Source organism: Brachyistius frenatus, unplaced genomic scaffold (genome assembly GCF_029030835.1).
Source record: "Brachyistius frenatus isolate BFR_SWC_R1_liver_20210118 unplaced genomic scaffold, ASM2903083v1 Contig_151, whole genome shotgun sequence".
Lineage (NCBI taxonomy): Eukaryota > Metazoa > Chordata > Actinopteri > Embiotocidae > Brachyistius > Brachyistius frenatus.
This window is the reverse complement of record NW_027210750.1, coordinates 909313-925862: the sequence shown is the minus strand read 5'-3', so window position 1 is coordinate 925862 and position 16550 is coordinate 909313. Positions and strand designations below refer to the sequence as shown.

The following is a 16550-nucleotide window of genomic DNA, read 5'->3' as shown; positions in this document are numbered from 1 at the left end:
TGTGGTGATCGGTTATCTTTGCTGTGCTTTGGTTTTGTTTCACTCAGAAGCCCCTCCGAGGGTTTTGGATGCTGCAGCCGTTCTGCACGTCGCTTCACGCCCGGAGACCTCTACCGCTCCCATCATGCCTCTGGGTCGCATTCTTCATTTTCTTTTAAGTCCATGTTGGGAACTTGATTTTATTGGTTCTCTTATGCAAATCAGAGAAGAAATTATTTTCTAAAGGCGCTAGATGTTACTTGTTTTAAACATAATATTATAAAATGCAGTTTAGTTGTTTCTTAAATTGTTTGTTATTTCAATAGACTTTGGGGTGACAGAAGCTCATGATATTTCCTCTAAAACCAAGTTTTAACCCTCAAATGGTCTTAAAAAGGTGAGAATAGACACAATGTCCTCACTTTATATAAACGTCCCTGTTCCCCAGACGTGCCTACAACGTTTTTGAAATGTCCCCTCTTTACAAAAATCTATAAAAGGATACAGGTTTCCATAAACGTTTTTTGAGTGAAGTCATAAAATGAAACTCTGCTAACGTGTATTTTAAATATTTGTAGGGTAAAGTTTGATATTCTGTTTGATGTCATTGAAGCTTTCTGATAAAACACATTAATAATACCTGCAGATATTATGCTGTATTGATTAGCTGACTGGCCCTACAGCACTTTGGTGACCTCCCAGCAGCAGCTTCTGATGTTGAACCTGACATTTAAAGTTTCATTAACCTTAATATAACCTAACACCACACACACACACACACACACACACGCACACACACACACACACACACACACACACACACACACACACACACACACACACACACACACACACACACACACACACACATTCACACACACACACACACACACACACACACACACACACACACACACACACACACACACACACACACACACACACACACACACACACACACACACACACACACACACACACACACACACACACACACACACACACACACACACACACACACACACACACACACACACACACACACACACACATTCATAGCACACACACTGCCCCAGGCAGGCTGTCAAACCTCTGCTGTTACACAACACTTCCACCACCTGATCATAAATCTGATCGTCTTTATGATCTCATCGCAGCCGATGGCTAATTCTGATGTGGCAATGATGAAAATGGAAATCATCTATTATTTTACAGAGTAGAATGTCAGGCACATGTTATGTAAGGAACAAGGCGCAGCTAAGTGGAATGAGCTGTAACAACAACAGCAACAAATTGCAACAAACTAAAGTGAACTGCAGCAAACTGTAACGAACTGCAGCAAACTGTAATGAACAAACAGCAATGAACTGCAACGACGTGTAGCAAACTGCAGCAAACCGCAGCAAACCGTAACAAACTGCAACCAACCGCAACAAACTGCAGCAACCTGCAACGACCTGGAGCAAATCGTAACAAACTACAACGAACCGCAGCAACCTGCAACGACCTGCAGCAAATCGTAACAAACTACAACGAACCGCAGCAACCTGCAACAAGTTGCAACCCAGTCGGTGCAGTGACCAGAACTATTTCTTGTCCAACAGTCGGTGCAGTGATTGCAACAATCCTTTGTCAGAACTTTCTTTGAGCACTTCTTGCAGCTCAGTTTTGATTCAGATTCTTGATCAGCTACCAGGTTTCTGTTGTGAGTTGAAGGTGAAAAGTTAACCCTCATTGTTGGAGTTGATTGGCAGATTGTTTACAGAACTTAAGCTTCACTTAGGTGGAGCCTCAGTTTATAGAATACAGAGTCACCGGAGGATAACCAGAAGCCAGCATGGATAAACTCCTGTAAGAGGCTGGGCTGAGGACTAATCCTACGTACTGTATCACAGTGCCTTTCAGCAAGACATTGACCTCAGCGAGGCACCGATTGGCCGACAGCCAGCCTGCTGTGAAGCTGCATGTTCAGTCAAATTCTCACATCAGATGGCATATCTTCATTGGCGCTGAAAGAAGCCTTCTGAACACGACCTCTCTGTGACGGACACTCCGTCTTTCCATTTTAACAAACCTCTGTCCTTACTGACGCACCTCAACGACTGCTATAAAACACATCAGAGGAAATACTCTCCCACTTGTTATCGAACCCATCCAACAGGGACCACATTTAAACTTTGATTTTGGGCCAAATGCGTGCAAAAGTACCAAGACTCCCATCAGCCTCAGGTGAATTTGGTTAGCATCCAGACATCAGCATTTAGCTGAAGGCACAGAAGCCATCAAAGCAGCAATTAAAAATATTAAGGATTTATTAGTAGACCAGGGGACTGTTTGTTCTTTTAATCTGGCCAAAACTATAAACTGAGAAAGATTCAGGGAAACTTTCAGGTGATTTTCTTTCTTCTTTTTCTGTGGTTGTTGTGGTTTTGTGTAATTTTGTTTGTCACGGACACTCCTCCAGTGTTTGATGACACTTCTTTGTGAGATTGATGGATTTAAAGGAACTTTAATGGAACACGATGTGCAGAACGTTAGTTTATTGTTCACTAAACTGATGTGACGAGATGTTTTTATCAATACCACATTAAACGGAGAGCAGAGCTCCGACCTGCAGCTATCAGCGCTGATGTACGAGCCGTTGATACTCACATCCCAGCCAATATGCGTGCAGAGACATATACGCTGCCACCGGCTGTTCCTTATGAGAGCAGCTTTCAATCACATCCACATATCCTCATTCCTCTGATCCAACCTCATCCTGCAGCAGATTAACACCGGAATCTCGCAGCAGCCGAGCCGAGGCGGCACACGAAGTCCGTAACTGTCCAACGAGTCGACTGTAAAAGAAGATCAAATAAAATTAAACCAAATAAAAGACAAATAAACACAAACAGATTAGAAAAACACTTACAGTGAAGTAACTTGTTGGTTATTTACTTCAGACTCGTCCCAGGACTTCTGACTTGTTCTTCTTATCTTAGTTCTGAACTTGTTGGTTTTCAATTAGAACTCTTCTTCAGGCTATTTAGTCTTGACTTGGGTCTTGTTTTGGACCTTAATTGTCTTGTCTTGGTTCTGTACTTGGGACTTGATTCTGGACCTGACTTGCAACTTGCCGGTTTTGAATCAGCACTTATCTAGCGATTTATTTTTCTTAACTTTTGCCCAGTCCTGAAGGGCCACTACCAGAAGAGGGCTCTTCTAAACAAAGGGTAGGGCCACCGGATGGGAAATGGCATTGGCACTTGTTTTGGAGGTCCTTGGTTTGGGACTTGGTCAGGGACTCGTGTTGTTCGGGGACCGGTCCTTATTGGGGACTCATCTTGGTCGGGGACTCATTTTGGTCGGAGACTCATGTTGGTTGGGACTCGTGTTGGTCGGGGACTCGTGTTGTTCAGGACTCGTCCTGGTCAGGGACTCATGTTGTTTGGGGACTGGTCCTTGTTGGGGACTCGTCCTGGTCGGGAACTCGTTGTTCGGAGATTCGTGTTGGTCAGGGACTCGTATTGGTTGGGGACACGTCCTGGTCGGGGACTCGCGTTGGTCGGGACTTGTGTTGGTCGGAGACTCGCGTTGTTCGGGACCCGTCCTGGTCAGGCACTCGTCCTGGTTGGGTACCGATCCTGAGACAGTCCCTGGCTCAGTGTACCTACTGGTGCTCTGAGACATCAGAATCTGCAGGTTGGCGCTGCGCCCGCCGTTTCAGGTGTTCCTAATAAAGAGGTGAGTGAGTGTTTGACAGGCTGAACTTTCTTTAGGTCTGTTTTCTGTGCGACACAAGCAGTTCACCATGACGACACAACAAACCTTTGCCCTGCCTGCCAGCGGCGTTTTCACATGGTAAACACCTGAAGTTGGACGCTGTCAGGGGACAGGTGAGTGCCAGGGGGGCGTGGCCGACGCCATCAAACAGACAGCTCTTTGTGCCGAGAGAAAAATTGCAGAACCAGCAAAAACACGGTTCTGTTGATGGAGGTGTTACTTCATCGAGGCTGGGGAGGGCAGTACAGCAGGAAACCTACTGGCCTACATTCCCACTCTGAGGGCGGCCCCGCCCCCCACCCAGCAGCTTTAAAAGCAACAGCTGGTCCGTGTCTCCTCACTTCTCTCCTCTCCGGCTCCCTCCTCCAGAGAAGACAGACCGAACTACTCTTCCTCTCCATCATCATGACTATGATGTATTCCTCCTCCTCCTCCTCACGGAACTCCATGATGGGCGGTGGCGGCCTCGGCCGAGCATCCTTCGGCGGAGGCATGAGCTCGTACAGCATGGTGGGAGGAGCTGGAGGCGGCGGAGTCCGCGTCTCCCGGGCCAGCAGGACCTTCTCTGCAGGCGGTGGCGGTGGCGGCGGCGGCGGCTTCGGCTTTGGCGGAGGAGCAGGTGGAGGTGGAGGTGGAGGTTTTGGTGCAGGTGGCGGATTCGGGGCGGGCTTCGGCGGAGGAGCGGCGGTGGACAACAGCGTCATCGGCAACGAGAAGGGCACCATGCAGAACCTGAACGACCGTCTGGCCACCTACCTGGCCAAGGTGGCGACGCTGGAGAAGGCCAACGGCGAGCTGGAGCTGAAGATCCGCGAGTTTGTGGAGAGCAAATCCGGCCCGGCCACCAGGGACTACAGCCACTTCTTCATCACCATCGCAGAGCTGCAGGGCAAGGTGAGGAAGAGGAGCATCATGGGACATTGAGTCCAGTGGTGTCTCTATGGGGCTCTCAGTCCTGCTAGTGGTCTCCTTTTTTATTAGGAAAAAAAGTCAAACAGCATGATTGTATGGAAGACCAACAGTGTCAATAATGCGTTCATTAATTATTATTTAAGGTTACAGATCTTTTCTTGTGACAATGTGACAAACATATTTTTGTTGAAAAAAACTAAAAGTTAAAATAGTTTCCTCAAACTAAAAAATGTAGCTCTGTGGAAGCCAAATAAGGCCACGGTGTCAATAATTATCAAGTGAACAAAGTTTACTGTCATGACTTGAATTAGAAATGTTAGAAGTGTTACATAAAATGTTTTAAAAGCAGCAATTTTACAAACTTGTTTTCAAAGTTAACTCACTTTTGATCTGAAAAAAAAAATCTAAAGAAAGAAGGACAGAAGCAGCTAAAAACAGTACGAGAAAATAACTTGATGCACATTTTTATATTTCTGCAAGACAAAAAAATTAAACCATAAAATGAATTCAATCTACAATAACAGCAACTGCAGAAGATATAAAGTGTAAAAGACGAAATAAGATGTTTTCTTGAAATAATAAAAACAAAAGACAATAATAATGAACTCCTCATCTTTAGGATAAAATAAAAACGTTGTGACTACAGAAACCTTTGACTTCCATAGTAAAGACAACTAGAAGAAGTGATGAAGACGTCCTTCGGTAACTGGAGATGAATCAGGCTCTCAGGTGAACCACACCTGTGCGTCGCTGCCACGCCTCCCTCTCAGCTGCAACTAGAAATATGAGCTTTCATCTTCTCACAGATTTCACTGTTTTCATGTTCTGTACATTTTATTAAATCACTACTCATTTTAACTTTGATTAAATTAACCCTGTCTTCATCTGTATTATTCAGATCCAGGACGCCATCATCGCCAGAGGTAACGTTATGCTGAGCATCGACAACGCCAAGCTCGCTCAGGACGACTTCAGGATGAAGTACGTGACTCATTTTCTCCACTTTTATTTCCTTCGTACTGTTTTACTGTTTTTTTCTCGACACACTCTTTGACTTTCTATTTCTTTTATTGTCCGTTTTTTGTCTTTCTTTCATTTCTATCTCCACGAGTACTGCAACGCTCCCTCTGCTGGCTGTGAGGTGAACTGCAGCACCTCCTCCCCACTTTTACTCAACTTTTTTTTTTTCAGTTTTTTTCTTGTTTTGATTCTATTATTATTTTATGGTCTTCATTTATTTTATTTTACGTTTTGTGGTTTTGTAGTTTTAACATTTCTTCCTGGAACTTATTTATTTTAGCATTTTAACTGTTTAATCTGTTTGAAAGCTGCTCGCATTCACTCGCATTGTTTTAAAAAAAACAAGTGGAAACGTTACCTCATAAATAAGACTTCAGTTTATCATAATCATGAGTTAGTATCTCATAATTTCATTATTTTTCTATATTTATTCTCGTTTAACTTTTTTATTCAGTATGTATTTTAAATTCCTCCTAAAATGTTATGTTAGTAATTAGACTTTAGACTAGCTTTATTTTCTGATTTAAAACATTTTTTTTTCAGCTGTACGGCGGGTCTCAGGCTATTAACGTCATTTCTCTGTACGTTTTGACTCCATTTTAACAAACTCTGTGCAGGTTTGAGAACGAGCTGTCGATGCGTCAGTCGGTGGAGGCCGACATCGCCGGGCTGAAGATGCTGATGGGAGAAGTGGGCGCGGCCAAGACCGACCTGAGCTTGCAGATCGAAAGCCTGCGTGAGGAGCTGCTGTCCATGAAGGCGAACCACGAGGAGGTAATCACCTTCATCGATACGCCGGTTTTAAACTCTGCAGCTGAATACACATTTAACGTAGAAAAAAAAAATACGAGTTTAAATTAGCATCTTAGACTGGACACTGAAGCACTTTAGAATCATATCAGCTAAAACTTTAAGTACATCATTTACAAAGAAGCTAATCACTGATTGAGCTCCGCCCCCCTCCCCCGCCTTTCCTCCCACCCCCCCTCCTCCCACAGGACCTGCTATCCATGCGCACCCAGATGACCGGACAGGTGAACGTGGAGGTGGACGCCGCCCCTCAGGAGGACCTCGCGAAGGTCATGGAGGAAATCAGGGAGCACTACGAATCCGTCGCCAACAAGAGCCGCAAAGACCTCGATGGCTGGTTCCAGTCCAAGGTACGAAACGAACCGGCGAACAACGTAGACACACAAATAAATAAATAAATAAACAGCAGCAGTTTTCTTTGCGTTCACGTCTTTCTCCTCTTTTGCAGTCGGAGATCCTCAGCAAGGAGGTGGGGACCATGGAGATGACGATGAAGTCGACGACCACGGAGGTGAAGGAGTTGAAGAGTCAGCTTCAGGCTCTGGAGATCGAGCTCCAGTCTCAGATGAGCATGGTGAGAGCGAACCTGGTTTTACACACCGACTTCGAGCTTTAGCGTCGTGCTGATTTGCTCATTAAGATCCGAATAGGAACTTGATCCGGTTTTCCCACAGTCCAGTTTCCGTCTCCCGTCCTCTTTAACCCGCTCGTCTCCCTCTCTGGTGCAGAAAGCGTCTCTCGAAGCCTCTCTGTCCGACGTCCAAGGCCGCTACGGCTTGCAGATGAACAGCTACCAGATGCAGGTGGTGTCTTTGGAGGAGCAGCTGGGGCAGCTGAAGGCCGACCTGGAGCGCCAGTCGCAGGAGTACCAGATGCTGCTGGACATCAAGACCCGGCTGGAGATGGAGATCGCCGAGTACCGCCGGCTGCTGGACGGAGAGGCCGCCGTGTAAGAAGAGGCCGCCAAACTTTTGAGCTTTTTTGTTTGTCTTTTTAAACGTACAATTTTTTTTTTTCTTAAACGATGGTTTTCGTCTGTTTCTCTCGCAGGTCTTTGTCCTTGTCCTCGTCCTCGTCTGGACACGAGTCTTCGTCTTCGCTCTCGTCTTCGCTCTCGTCTTCGGTCACCACCACCAAGACGCTCATCACAAAGGTCATCGAGGAGTCCGTAGCAGACAATTAAAACGAGGCTGTCTGACCGAGGTGGGGGGGCGGAGCCAGATCTCAACCTATAACTTTCCTGCATGCCGGACGAGGGAACACTTTCTCCTGACGAAGACCGCTTCTCGTCTTCACCACTTTACAACCGTCTTTTTTTTTCTGCATCAAGTTAAACCTCCATCCATCAGAAGACGGTGGATTCGTGAGGGGAAACTTTACTGCCATACCGACGGGCTTTCTGTGCTTCACGAAATAAAACACCAAAAAATAAACAAGCAGAGTCGCAATTTCTCCTGTTTGAAACTGTAGCTTTAGGTATGGCCGCTGCTTCGTGTTGTTTTTAGTTGTTGTTTTTAGACTCGTACGTGTCCACTCTGATGGACAGCCATGAATAAAATCCTGATTCCAAGGCCCCTATCAGACCTGCACGACTGACGACCCCAAAAAACTGAACACCGTCGGCCACATTTATATCCGTGCTGATTTAAAATGGTGTACTTCAACGCAAACGCATTGTCTGAGGGCATGCTGGGAAAGATCCCGACCCCAACACACTGCAGTATGCTAATTTGAGTTTTATGGGGGTGTTGCCTCGACAAAAAGAACGTCAATCAGTATCGCGAGTGACATCATATACATTTCTTGGACTCCTCCCCTCCCGTTTCCCAGCATGCCCTCAACCTTCAACCAATAATGTCATTCACGCTAAATCCTGCAAATAACGCTGCGGTGGAAAGCAAACACCTTCCCTACCAGTCACGTTTTAGAAGTTTACACCAGCGACAGAATTTACCGAAATATTAATAAATATTCGCATTATTATTCACTTTCAGTTGAAACGGGTGAAACATAAATAAGAAACATAAATGAAGCATAAATAAGGCCGTCTGTGAAACTGACCCACCCGAGTCTGGTTCTGGCGGGTCGGGTGGCGTAGACGGATTACAAGAGTCGTCCGATTGGTTCTCCAGCCACAGATGAACTGTTCCTCCGGTGCCACCTTCAGGTCAACACACTTCGCGACCAAACGTCTGGAGAACCTTCAGAGGGACCGAGAGCTGGAGGACTGAGAACGTTCAAAAGAAGCTGGATGTCGTTTGAGCTTCTTGAAGACGTGTTTCTCATCTGGAAGGTTTCTGACCGGTGAGGAGTTTTCAGGATTTTAACGTCCGAAACCCGGTCATGGAGGTGTTAACGAGCCCACACAGATAGAAACCAGTCAGTCAGAACTGTTCCGGATGAGAAACGTCTTCAGGAAACCGAAGCAGGTCCAGTTTTGGTTACAGAACAAAACCAGGTACCGGTATGTTGCACAGAACTTCTGTCATTTATAACACAATAAAATGTTTGATTGGTGGAAAAGACACATTAACCAAAGGTCGCACAAATATCAGCAGAATTTAAAGGAAATCCAGAAAAGAAAAAGTGATTAATCGCAGTTCGTTAGATAAACAGCAGGTGGAGCCAAATCACTTTGGTACAAATCCACTGTACAATAACATCCTGTTAAAACAGCTATATTAAGCAGATACATTATTTTAAAAGGTTTTCAGGTTCAAATCAAATAACCTTAGTTTTGTATGAATGTAGAACTTAAAAATGACCTTTGTGTTCCAAGTTTAACGGATATAATTAATGTGGGTTCATTAGAAATAAAATGCAGGCTGGGAATCGGCCCACGGTTTCCTACAGCAGCTGATCAGGAGTCGTTTTATCAACGTGTCAATTAAGGGAAAAAATATCGTTGAACAGTCTCATTGGGGTCAAATGGCGTCGTACACGAGAAGAGTCCGTATGAACGGCGCCCTCTTGTGGTATTCACGTCGGAACGCTAAATGTTTTGTTCACGAGTTGTGAAGGTTGTTTGCTTGACGTTGACCGAAAGGTCAGAGGTCATGGAAGTTCATGTTTGGTTGGACGTTGAGGTAATATGTTGTAACTTCAGTCGTGCAGAGTTTCGTTTGAACGCAGCATCAGAGGTGATGAAGTCATCTATAGATAAATCAGATCCTACAAACGTATATTCATGAAGTCATCATTTCTGAGAGCAGAAGGAACAGGGAGCAGTGACGTTTGTCATTAGAGGAAAAATATGTTGGTTATAACGTGAACAGGAACTCGTACACACGACTCTTAAAAAGACCCAGAAAAAGGAAACCCCAAACAGGAAATGCCATTAGTTTCTTTAATAATTCTTCTGCCAGTACAAGATGCTGCTTCACCTCTGTCTTCCTGCTGCTGGTTTTTATTTTTTTTTGTAGTTTTATTACATTTTTTTTTTTTAGGAATGACATAATCAATAGAAGATTTGTACACAGTGAGCGATCTGGACGGGGGTGAGGGTTGGGGTGGGGTGGGGTGGGTTGGAAGGGAGGAGGAGGTGGGGGGGGGGGGGGGTCGGGGTCCTGATGAATTTGGTCCTTTGGAGCCCGACGATGCTGGAAACTGAGTTTGTTGTCGCCTCGACGACAGAATCGTTTTCAATTCTGCTACGAAAACAAAATGAGGTCGTCTGATTATCATCGGCAAACGAGAGACACCCGCGGTGTCCCGATCGATCAAAAATACCGAACGATGTCGGAGGTTAACAGCCGAGGAGCACACTAGTAAACTGGCAGGAAGTACTCGGAGGTACGTACTTTTACTGCATTAACGCAAACGGAGGAACCTGAAGTCGAACCACGACACGATCGACGGAGATTCAGAGCATCTCAATCACCGACTTCCTGTTTCTGTATTTAACTTTCAGTATCGAAACTCTGCTGATGGAGAAACCGGACTCTTTGCAATCCGATAACACGACTTCTGTCCCTTCATGAGGTAGAGGTCGACCGACAAGTAAGTAACACATAATGAACATGTAATGAACATGCAATTAACACGTAACTGACACAATTATTGGGTAATTAACATGTAATTAACACAATTATTGCGTAATTAACATGTAATTAATACATAATGAGCATGTTATTAATACGTAATTAACATATAATTCATCTGGCAAGCTTCACAAACTGTCGGTATCGGTGGGACTCTGAACGTAGCATTAATCCCACACGGACAAACATCAGCGTGTTCGTGAAGTCAAGGTGACATCATAATGTCTGTAAGAATTATTCGTACGTCATGAGTACGATAAGTGTTGCTTCAGCGCATTAATCAGGGTTAGAAAATGTGGTGAAACCGTTGCGGGCTCGAGGTAAACACCGGAACAAGTGCTGGGTCGGATCATGTTCCTGTTAAAACTACCGGTCGACCTCTACTTCGAAGTGTTCAGAGCCCTGGTCTCGGCGGTGCGTTCACGGACCCCCTTCAGGAGCCGTAACCTCAGTAAACTGGGTCCTGGTCTGTTGAGAGCTGCTGGTCTGGTTCAGTAAAAAACAGGAAATACAAAAATGAAGTACTCAAAGTTGGTCGCTGAAGTATTTGTGCTTGTGTATCATAAGTACTCCAAAAATAAGTACTGGTCCGCCACAGTCAGTCCAGTTTTATCTACAGCCCCACCCACCCCCACCCCACCCCACCCCAACAGACATACAGTATAACGTGTACGCACACAGACACTTGCATAAGAGCAAATCAGTCAGTCCACCCTGCCCACAGATAAAATGCAAAAGAGCCAAAAGGTATGAAAATGTAAGAAAAACTCATAAGGAAAAGCTTCATATATCGTATTTATAAAAAAGAGGAATAATACTTTGTTTCTCCGGGAGGTTAAAGGGTTCGCAGTTCGTCTTAGCTGCTGTCGCTGCCCACCGTGCTGCCGCTGCTCCTGCTGCCGCCATCGCCGCCTTCACTTCCATCGCCGACACAATCGTCGCCGACACAATCGTCACCAACGCCGTCGTCGACGTCGCTTCCTTCGCAGACGCCGTCGTCGCTTCCTTCGCAGACGCCGCCGTCGCTGCCGCCGTCGCCGCTCGCCGTGTCCGTGTGTTCTCGTTTGTGGATCTGCTCGTGTGCTTTGAGGTGGCCCGACTGGCTGAAAGTCTTGGCGCACTGAGGGCAGGCGTACGGCCGCTCGCCCGTGTGGATCTGCTGGTGCGCCTTCAGGTGGCCGAGGCGGCCGAAGCTCTTGCCGCACTGCGTGCAGCCGAACGGCCGCTCGCCCGAGTGGATCTTCTCGTGGGTTTTCAAGACGCCCGAGTTGCTGAAAGTCTTTCCGCACTGCGAGCAGGTGAAGGGCTTCTCGCCGGTGTGGATCTGCACGTGGTTGCGGTAGCTGGTCTCCTTGGTGAAGCTCTTGCCGCAGTGCTGGCAGCAGTACGGCCGCTCGCCCGTGTGGCTCAGCTGGTGCGCCTTCAGCTCCTTGGACTGGCCGAAGCTCTTCCCGCAGGTGGCGCAGATGAACGGCCGCTCGCCGGTGTGCAGCCGCTGGTGCGAGCGCAGGTCGTCGGCCTTCGTGAAGCCTTTGGGGCAGTGAGCGCACACGTAGGGCTTCTGGCCGGTGTGGATCAGCTGGTGCCGTTTGAGGTTGCCCGCCTGGCCGAAGCTCTTGCCGCACTGCAAGCAAGTGTAGGGCCGCTCGCCGGTGTGGATGCGCTGGTGCGTCTTCAGGTTGCCGAGCGTGCTGAAGTTCTTCCCGCACTGCGTGCAGGAGAACGGCTTGTCGCCCCCCATGTTGCGTGGTTTCCTCACCGTCGGGCTCTGGGTTTTGGTCGTGATGACCAGACTCCCCCCTCCCCCTCCCACCGCCGTCCCCTCCGCCGCCGTCTTCCCGTCCTCGGCTGGCTGCAGCTCGTACAGCGTCCCGCCGCCAAACTCAGGGTCCAGTTTTCCGATGCCGTCCATCAGCAGGGCGTCGGGCCGCAGCTTGTTGAGCTCGGTGCGGAGCTCGGCCATGTGGATGGACTCCAGGCCGTTGTGCTGCAGGTGGGCGGACATGGCGTTGCACTCGGGGTACTCGGACTTCAGGGAGCTCAGCTCTGTGTAGTAACACTGCAGGTCCACGTGGTGGTCCGACTTGATGTACTCCAGAGTGTCTGTGACCTGCAACGAGGACAACGGGTGAGTCGTGTTCAGAGACAAACGCCGCTCCACAAACATCAAACAAAAACACATCAAGACAGGTTAAACAACGGTTGTGTTGTGTTTTATATCCGTCCAGTCCGGTCCGGTCCGGTCACGGCTTCCTGCAGCTCAGTCTCACATTTCTTCCATTTTCCATTAAAATTGTTCGGTTTTCTGATCGGAGTCTAAAAACATCCACTGAGTTTTATTTCAGTCTGCAGACTTTAACAAAAAGAAAAGAAGACTCTTCCACATCCGCACTGATTCATTATCTCCTTCATATTCACATAATCAATAACTATCAGGCCGGCAGCACCTCAGCGGAGCGGGTCGGGTCAGAACCGAGTGGATGGACAGCACGCCGTGTTGCAGAGATCGGATTTGGAAACCAAACAGACCGCAGTGAACACGATGTCGAGTTAAAGTGTTAAAAACATGAAGAAACATCTCACAGGTCGGTTCAGGCAGAGATTCTGTTAAACATGCAGAATTTTGAACGGACTCTGGCGGGAGCCAAGTCGGCCGTTACCTGGGAGATGTAATCGAACACGGAGCTGGGCTCGTAGTGCGACTTGTAGTCCAGTTCTGTGACGTCCCCGTGGTGAAACGGGCCTAGGTGGTGGTTGCCGTGGTGACCGTGATGCTCGGACTTGATGTAGTCGAGGCCGCTGATCTCCATCTTGATCTGGTCCTGGCCCAGCTCGGCGGTGGACAGCGGCTGGATCTCGGACAGGTCCACGGTTCGGATGGGGTCCAGGTCTCCGTCCTCCGGCTCGCTCTTCACGCAAGGCAGCATCACCAGCGGCTCCACGATCTCCGCCGCCAGCGAGCTGAGCGTGGGCGTCGGGCAGTCGGAGGAGAGGAGGGACAGGGAGGGCGCCGGGGCCGTGCCGGCGGACCCCGGGCCGCAGTCCACGTGGAGGGAGGGGTCCAGAGGGGGGGCGGGGGAGCCGCACTCAGGGGGCAGGCTGAGGCTCAGACACTCAGTTTCTAAGTCTGTCATGGTGAGGGGCGGAGCTAAACCTCCTCACCGCGCTCTGTTTCAACACCTGACGTAGTGCTGAAGTTATCACATCCACCTTCCTCCTCCTCCTCCTCTCCCCCCCTGCTGCTGAGAGGTCCTGTCCTGACAGCGGAGGGGTTGGGAGGGAGGCCGGGGGGGGTGAGGAGTCCCTGAGAGCCTCTTCTGGGTGTCCAACAACCGCCGGGACGTCAGCGCCCACAGCTGACTGGGACCATCCTGCAGAGAGGACAGCAACACGAGAGATGTGTCGGACGTTAAGACAAAGACAACCAGCTGCTGACACTTTTACACCCGGAGACAATTCAGACACAAAACTGTCCAGGAACAAACTAAATATGGTCCGGGGACGACTTTGAAACGGGTTAAAAGATAAAAGACGACCCTGCAAAAACGCGAACGCAAACAAACGACAACAGAAAGAAGCGACATCACAACAAAGATTGTGTTGTTGTTTTGTGACTCGGTCTGGAGGTCTACAGTATATATTTGAGGGGGCGGGACCTGTTATCTGTGACTCCCGATAGAAAACCAGCTGATGAATTTACTAAATAAAACTTTCAGTGACAGACACACAAAGATGACTGATGTTCACAGGACCGTCCTGAAGTTTAACACTTTATAAAACACGTTAAAGTGACACGCAACTCCTGCAGCGCTGACAGTGTGTGTGTGTGTTTGCAGCGGCCTCCCACACACACACACAGAAAAGTTTGCAGTCAAAGTGCACGCGCCCCCACGGAGACATAAAGCTGCAGCTTCGTTCTCACGCGGCGGCGGAGAGGTCACCTGTCCGCCGGTCACCTGTCCGCTCCAGGTGGCCTCCCAGCTCGCCACGCAGCCTGCGCGCACTGACTGACGGGCAGCTGCCACAATCTGGCGGTGGTTTGTGCTCGGAGGACGTTTCTGTCTCCCTCCCCTCCCTCCCTCCCTCCCCCCCCCCGCAGTGACAGCACGTCCTCCGCACGGAGTTCGGTTCGGTGGATTCTGGAGCCGAAGGAAGGAACCGGTCCTGACAGCGGGGGCGGGGTGGCGGGGGGGGGACGCTTCTCCTGCCGCTCTCCTTCCGTACAAAGACGGGGCAAGCTGCCATGGCTAGCTAGCTAGCAGCTAGCCAGTGGCCATCTTGTTTATCGCTCTAACGTCGTCTGCAGCCTGCTAAGCTAACTAGCGGGGCTAGCTGGTGTTAGCATGGGGAGAAAGTGAGAGTGAGGCGGGGAGGAGAGGCAGCAGCGGGGGGAGGTTAGCCTCCTCCGAGCTCCGGACACTTTCTGCATTTAGCACGCTGACTGGGCGCAGCGGGGAGCGGCTCACACTCCCGACACAAAAGGAGCCGACTGGGGGCAAATAGTAAACGTGTGCGGCGGCCGTCGGCGGCACTCCCGGTCCGCGTCGGTCCGGCAGCCCGTTTAAAAAGCAGGAAACCTGGCGGAGCGACGCGGCGGCGGCGGCGGCGAGCTGCACGGAGAAAAAAAGCTGCGCAGCGGCGCCGAGCAGGCGGCCGGTAGCGGCGGTACGTTACCTGCGGGTGGTCCGGTTCATGGCCGGCTGGCTGTCCGCCTTCGGTTCGGCTGCCCGTCACTTGTAGCTCACTCCGCCGGACCCGCCACGTCCACCTCGGCAGAACACCCGCCGCCTCTCCTCCTCTCCTCCCCTCTATCACTGACTAATTCCGCTCCCTCCCTCCTTCTTGCCTTCCTTCCCTCTCTCCTTCCTTCCTTTCCTTTCCTTCCTGCTCGCTCGTGCACATACCCGTTCAGGCGGGTATGTAGGTAACTATGACAACGGTAGTAGGTGGGTACAGCTTTCAGTGCGCGCGCAGAGCGGTCGCGCGCTCGCCCCAATGTTACAGAACTAACATCAATCAGCCTTCTGATCTTCCTTCTGCCTCCACGCGCCGCTTCCCTAATATGAATCAATGAATGAATGAGGAGCAGCACGCGCCCCGCTGGGACAGGTCACCGGGGTCAAGTGGAAATTCACTGACGTCAGCAAGTCCAGGACCAATACGGGGTCAATACCGGGTTTAATATTGGGTTTATTACCGGGTTTATAACCTGGTTTAATACTGGGTTTATTTATTTGGGGTTTAATTTTAATATGGAGTTTGATGGCGGGTTTAAAACTGGGTTCAATACTGGGTTCAATACTGGGTTCAACACTGGGTTTGTTTCAGGATTTCCCAAAGTTTGCTCCGAGGTTTAATACAGAGTTTGTTAAGATGGGGTTTAATACAGAGTTTCATACGGGGTTAAAAAACTGGCTAAAATACAGGTTATAGTGTGGGGTTTGTTACAGGTTAAATTTTAATATGGAGTTGAATACGGGGTTTGATACAGGTTTAATTCAAAGTTTGTTACAGGTTTAATAAAGGGTTGAATATTGAGTTTAATACTGGCAAAAAAATGGGGTTGATATTTCAAAAGGGGTTTAATACTGAGATTTTTGGGGCGTTTGACACGGTTTAAAACAGAATTTATAATGTTTTTTTAGGGTTTTTTTTTACGATGTTTGAAAGGGGGTTCGGTAAAGGGTTTTACATGGGATTTGATATGTAGTATGTTTAATAACATTATGTACTTCAACAAAATAAACATTCTTGGGTGTCTTTTACTCCGTAATAATGTCCAGATTTATTGTAATCCCAGTTTATTGGTAATTATAGTTATATATGTATACAATATATATACATGTATTTTTTGGTAATAAATACAGGCCTGTCAGTTCCATTGAGAGAACTGAATGTGAAAACAACCGTAAGACTTTCATGTCCATTATTTACATTATTCTACAGGAAGTCTGGTGGAATTTCATTTGTTGAAACCAAGAAAAATACAGACTTCATCAATCCAGAGCTTTAGATTGAGACTTT

The 16550-nt window shown here is 48.3% G+C and overlaps 2 protein-coding genes across 2 annotated transcripts; one reads left to right on the top strand and one right to left on the bottom strand.

The window, feature by feature from the left end:
• The first annotated feature begins 4105 nt into the window (after positions 1-4105).
• Positions 4106-7995, top strand: LOC138631277 (keratin, type I cytoskeletal 13-like). Its single transcript, XM_069716108.1, has 7 exons — positions 4106-4638; positions 5555-5637; positions 6294-6450; positions 6675-6836; positions 6935-7060; positions 7215-7435; positions 7537-7995. The coding sequence occupies exons 1-7, from the start codon at positions 4150-4152 to the stop codon at positions 7667-7669; spliced, it is 1371 nt and encodes a 456-aa protein (XP_069572209.1). The 5' UTR covers positions 4106-4149; the 3' UTR covers positions 7670-7995.
• Positions 7996-11175: 3180 nt separating this feature from the next.
• On the bottom strand, positions 11176-15537 carry LOC138631274 (uncharacterized). The gene is made up of 3 exons (XM_069716105.1): positions 15201-15537; positions 13187-13897; positions 11176-12636 (listed from the first exon to the last, which is right to left on the bottom strand). Exons 2-3 carry the CDS (start codon positions 13658-13660, stop codon positions 11383-11385), a joined length of 1728 nt encoding a protein of 575 aa, XP_069572206.1. The 5' UTR covers positions 13661-13897; positions 15201-15537; the 3' UTR covers positions 11176-11382.
• Between the last annotated feature and the right edge of the window lie 1013 nt (positions 15538-16550).

Excerpts from the sequence above, each read along its gene's own strand:
- LOC138631277 (XM_069716108.1), top strand. The coding sequence starts at position 4,150 with ATGACTATGATGTATTCCTCCTCCTCCTCCTCACGGAACTCCATGATG. Across the intron at positions 6,451-6,674 it reads TGAAGGCGAACCACGAGGAG|GACCTGCTATCCATGCGCAC; the intron begins GTAATCACCTTC and ends CTCCTCCCACAG. Across the intron at positions 7,436-7,536 it reads CTGGACGGAGAGGCCGCCGT|GTCTTTGTCCTTGTCCTCGT; the intron begins GTAAGAAGAGGC and ends TTTCTCTCGCAG.
- LOC138631274 (XM_069716105.1), bottom strand. The coding sequence starts at position 13,660 with ATGACAGACTTAGAAACTGAGTGTCTGAGCCTCAGCCTGCCCCCTGAG. Across the intron at positions 12,637-13,186 it reads TGTTCGATTACATCTCCCAG|GTCACAGACACTCTGGAGTA; the intron begins GTAACGGCCGAC and ends TCCTCGTTGCAG.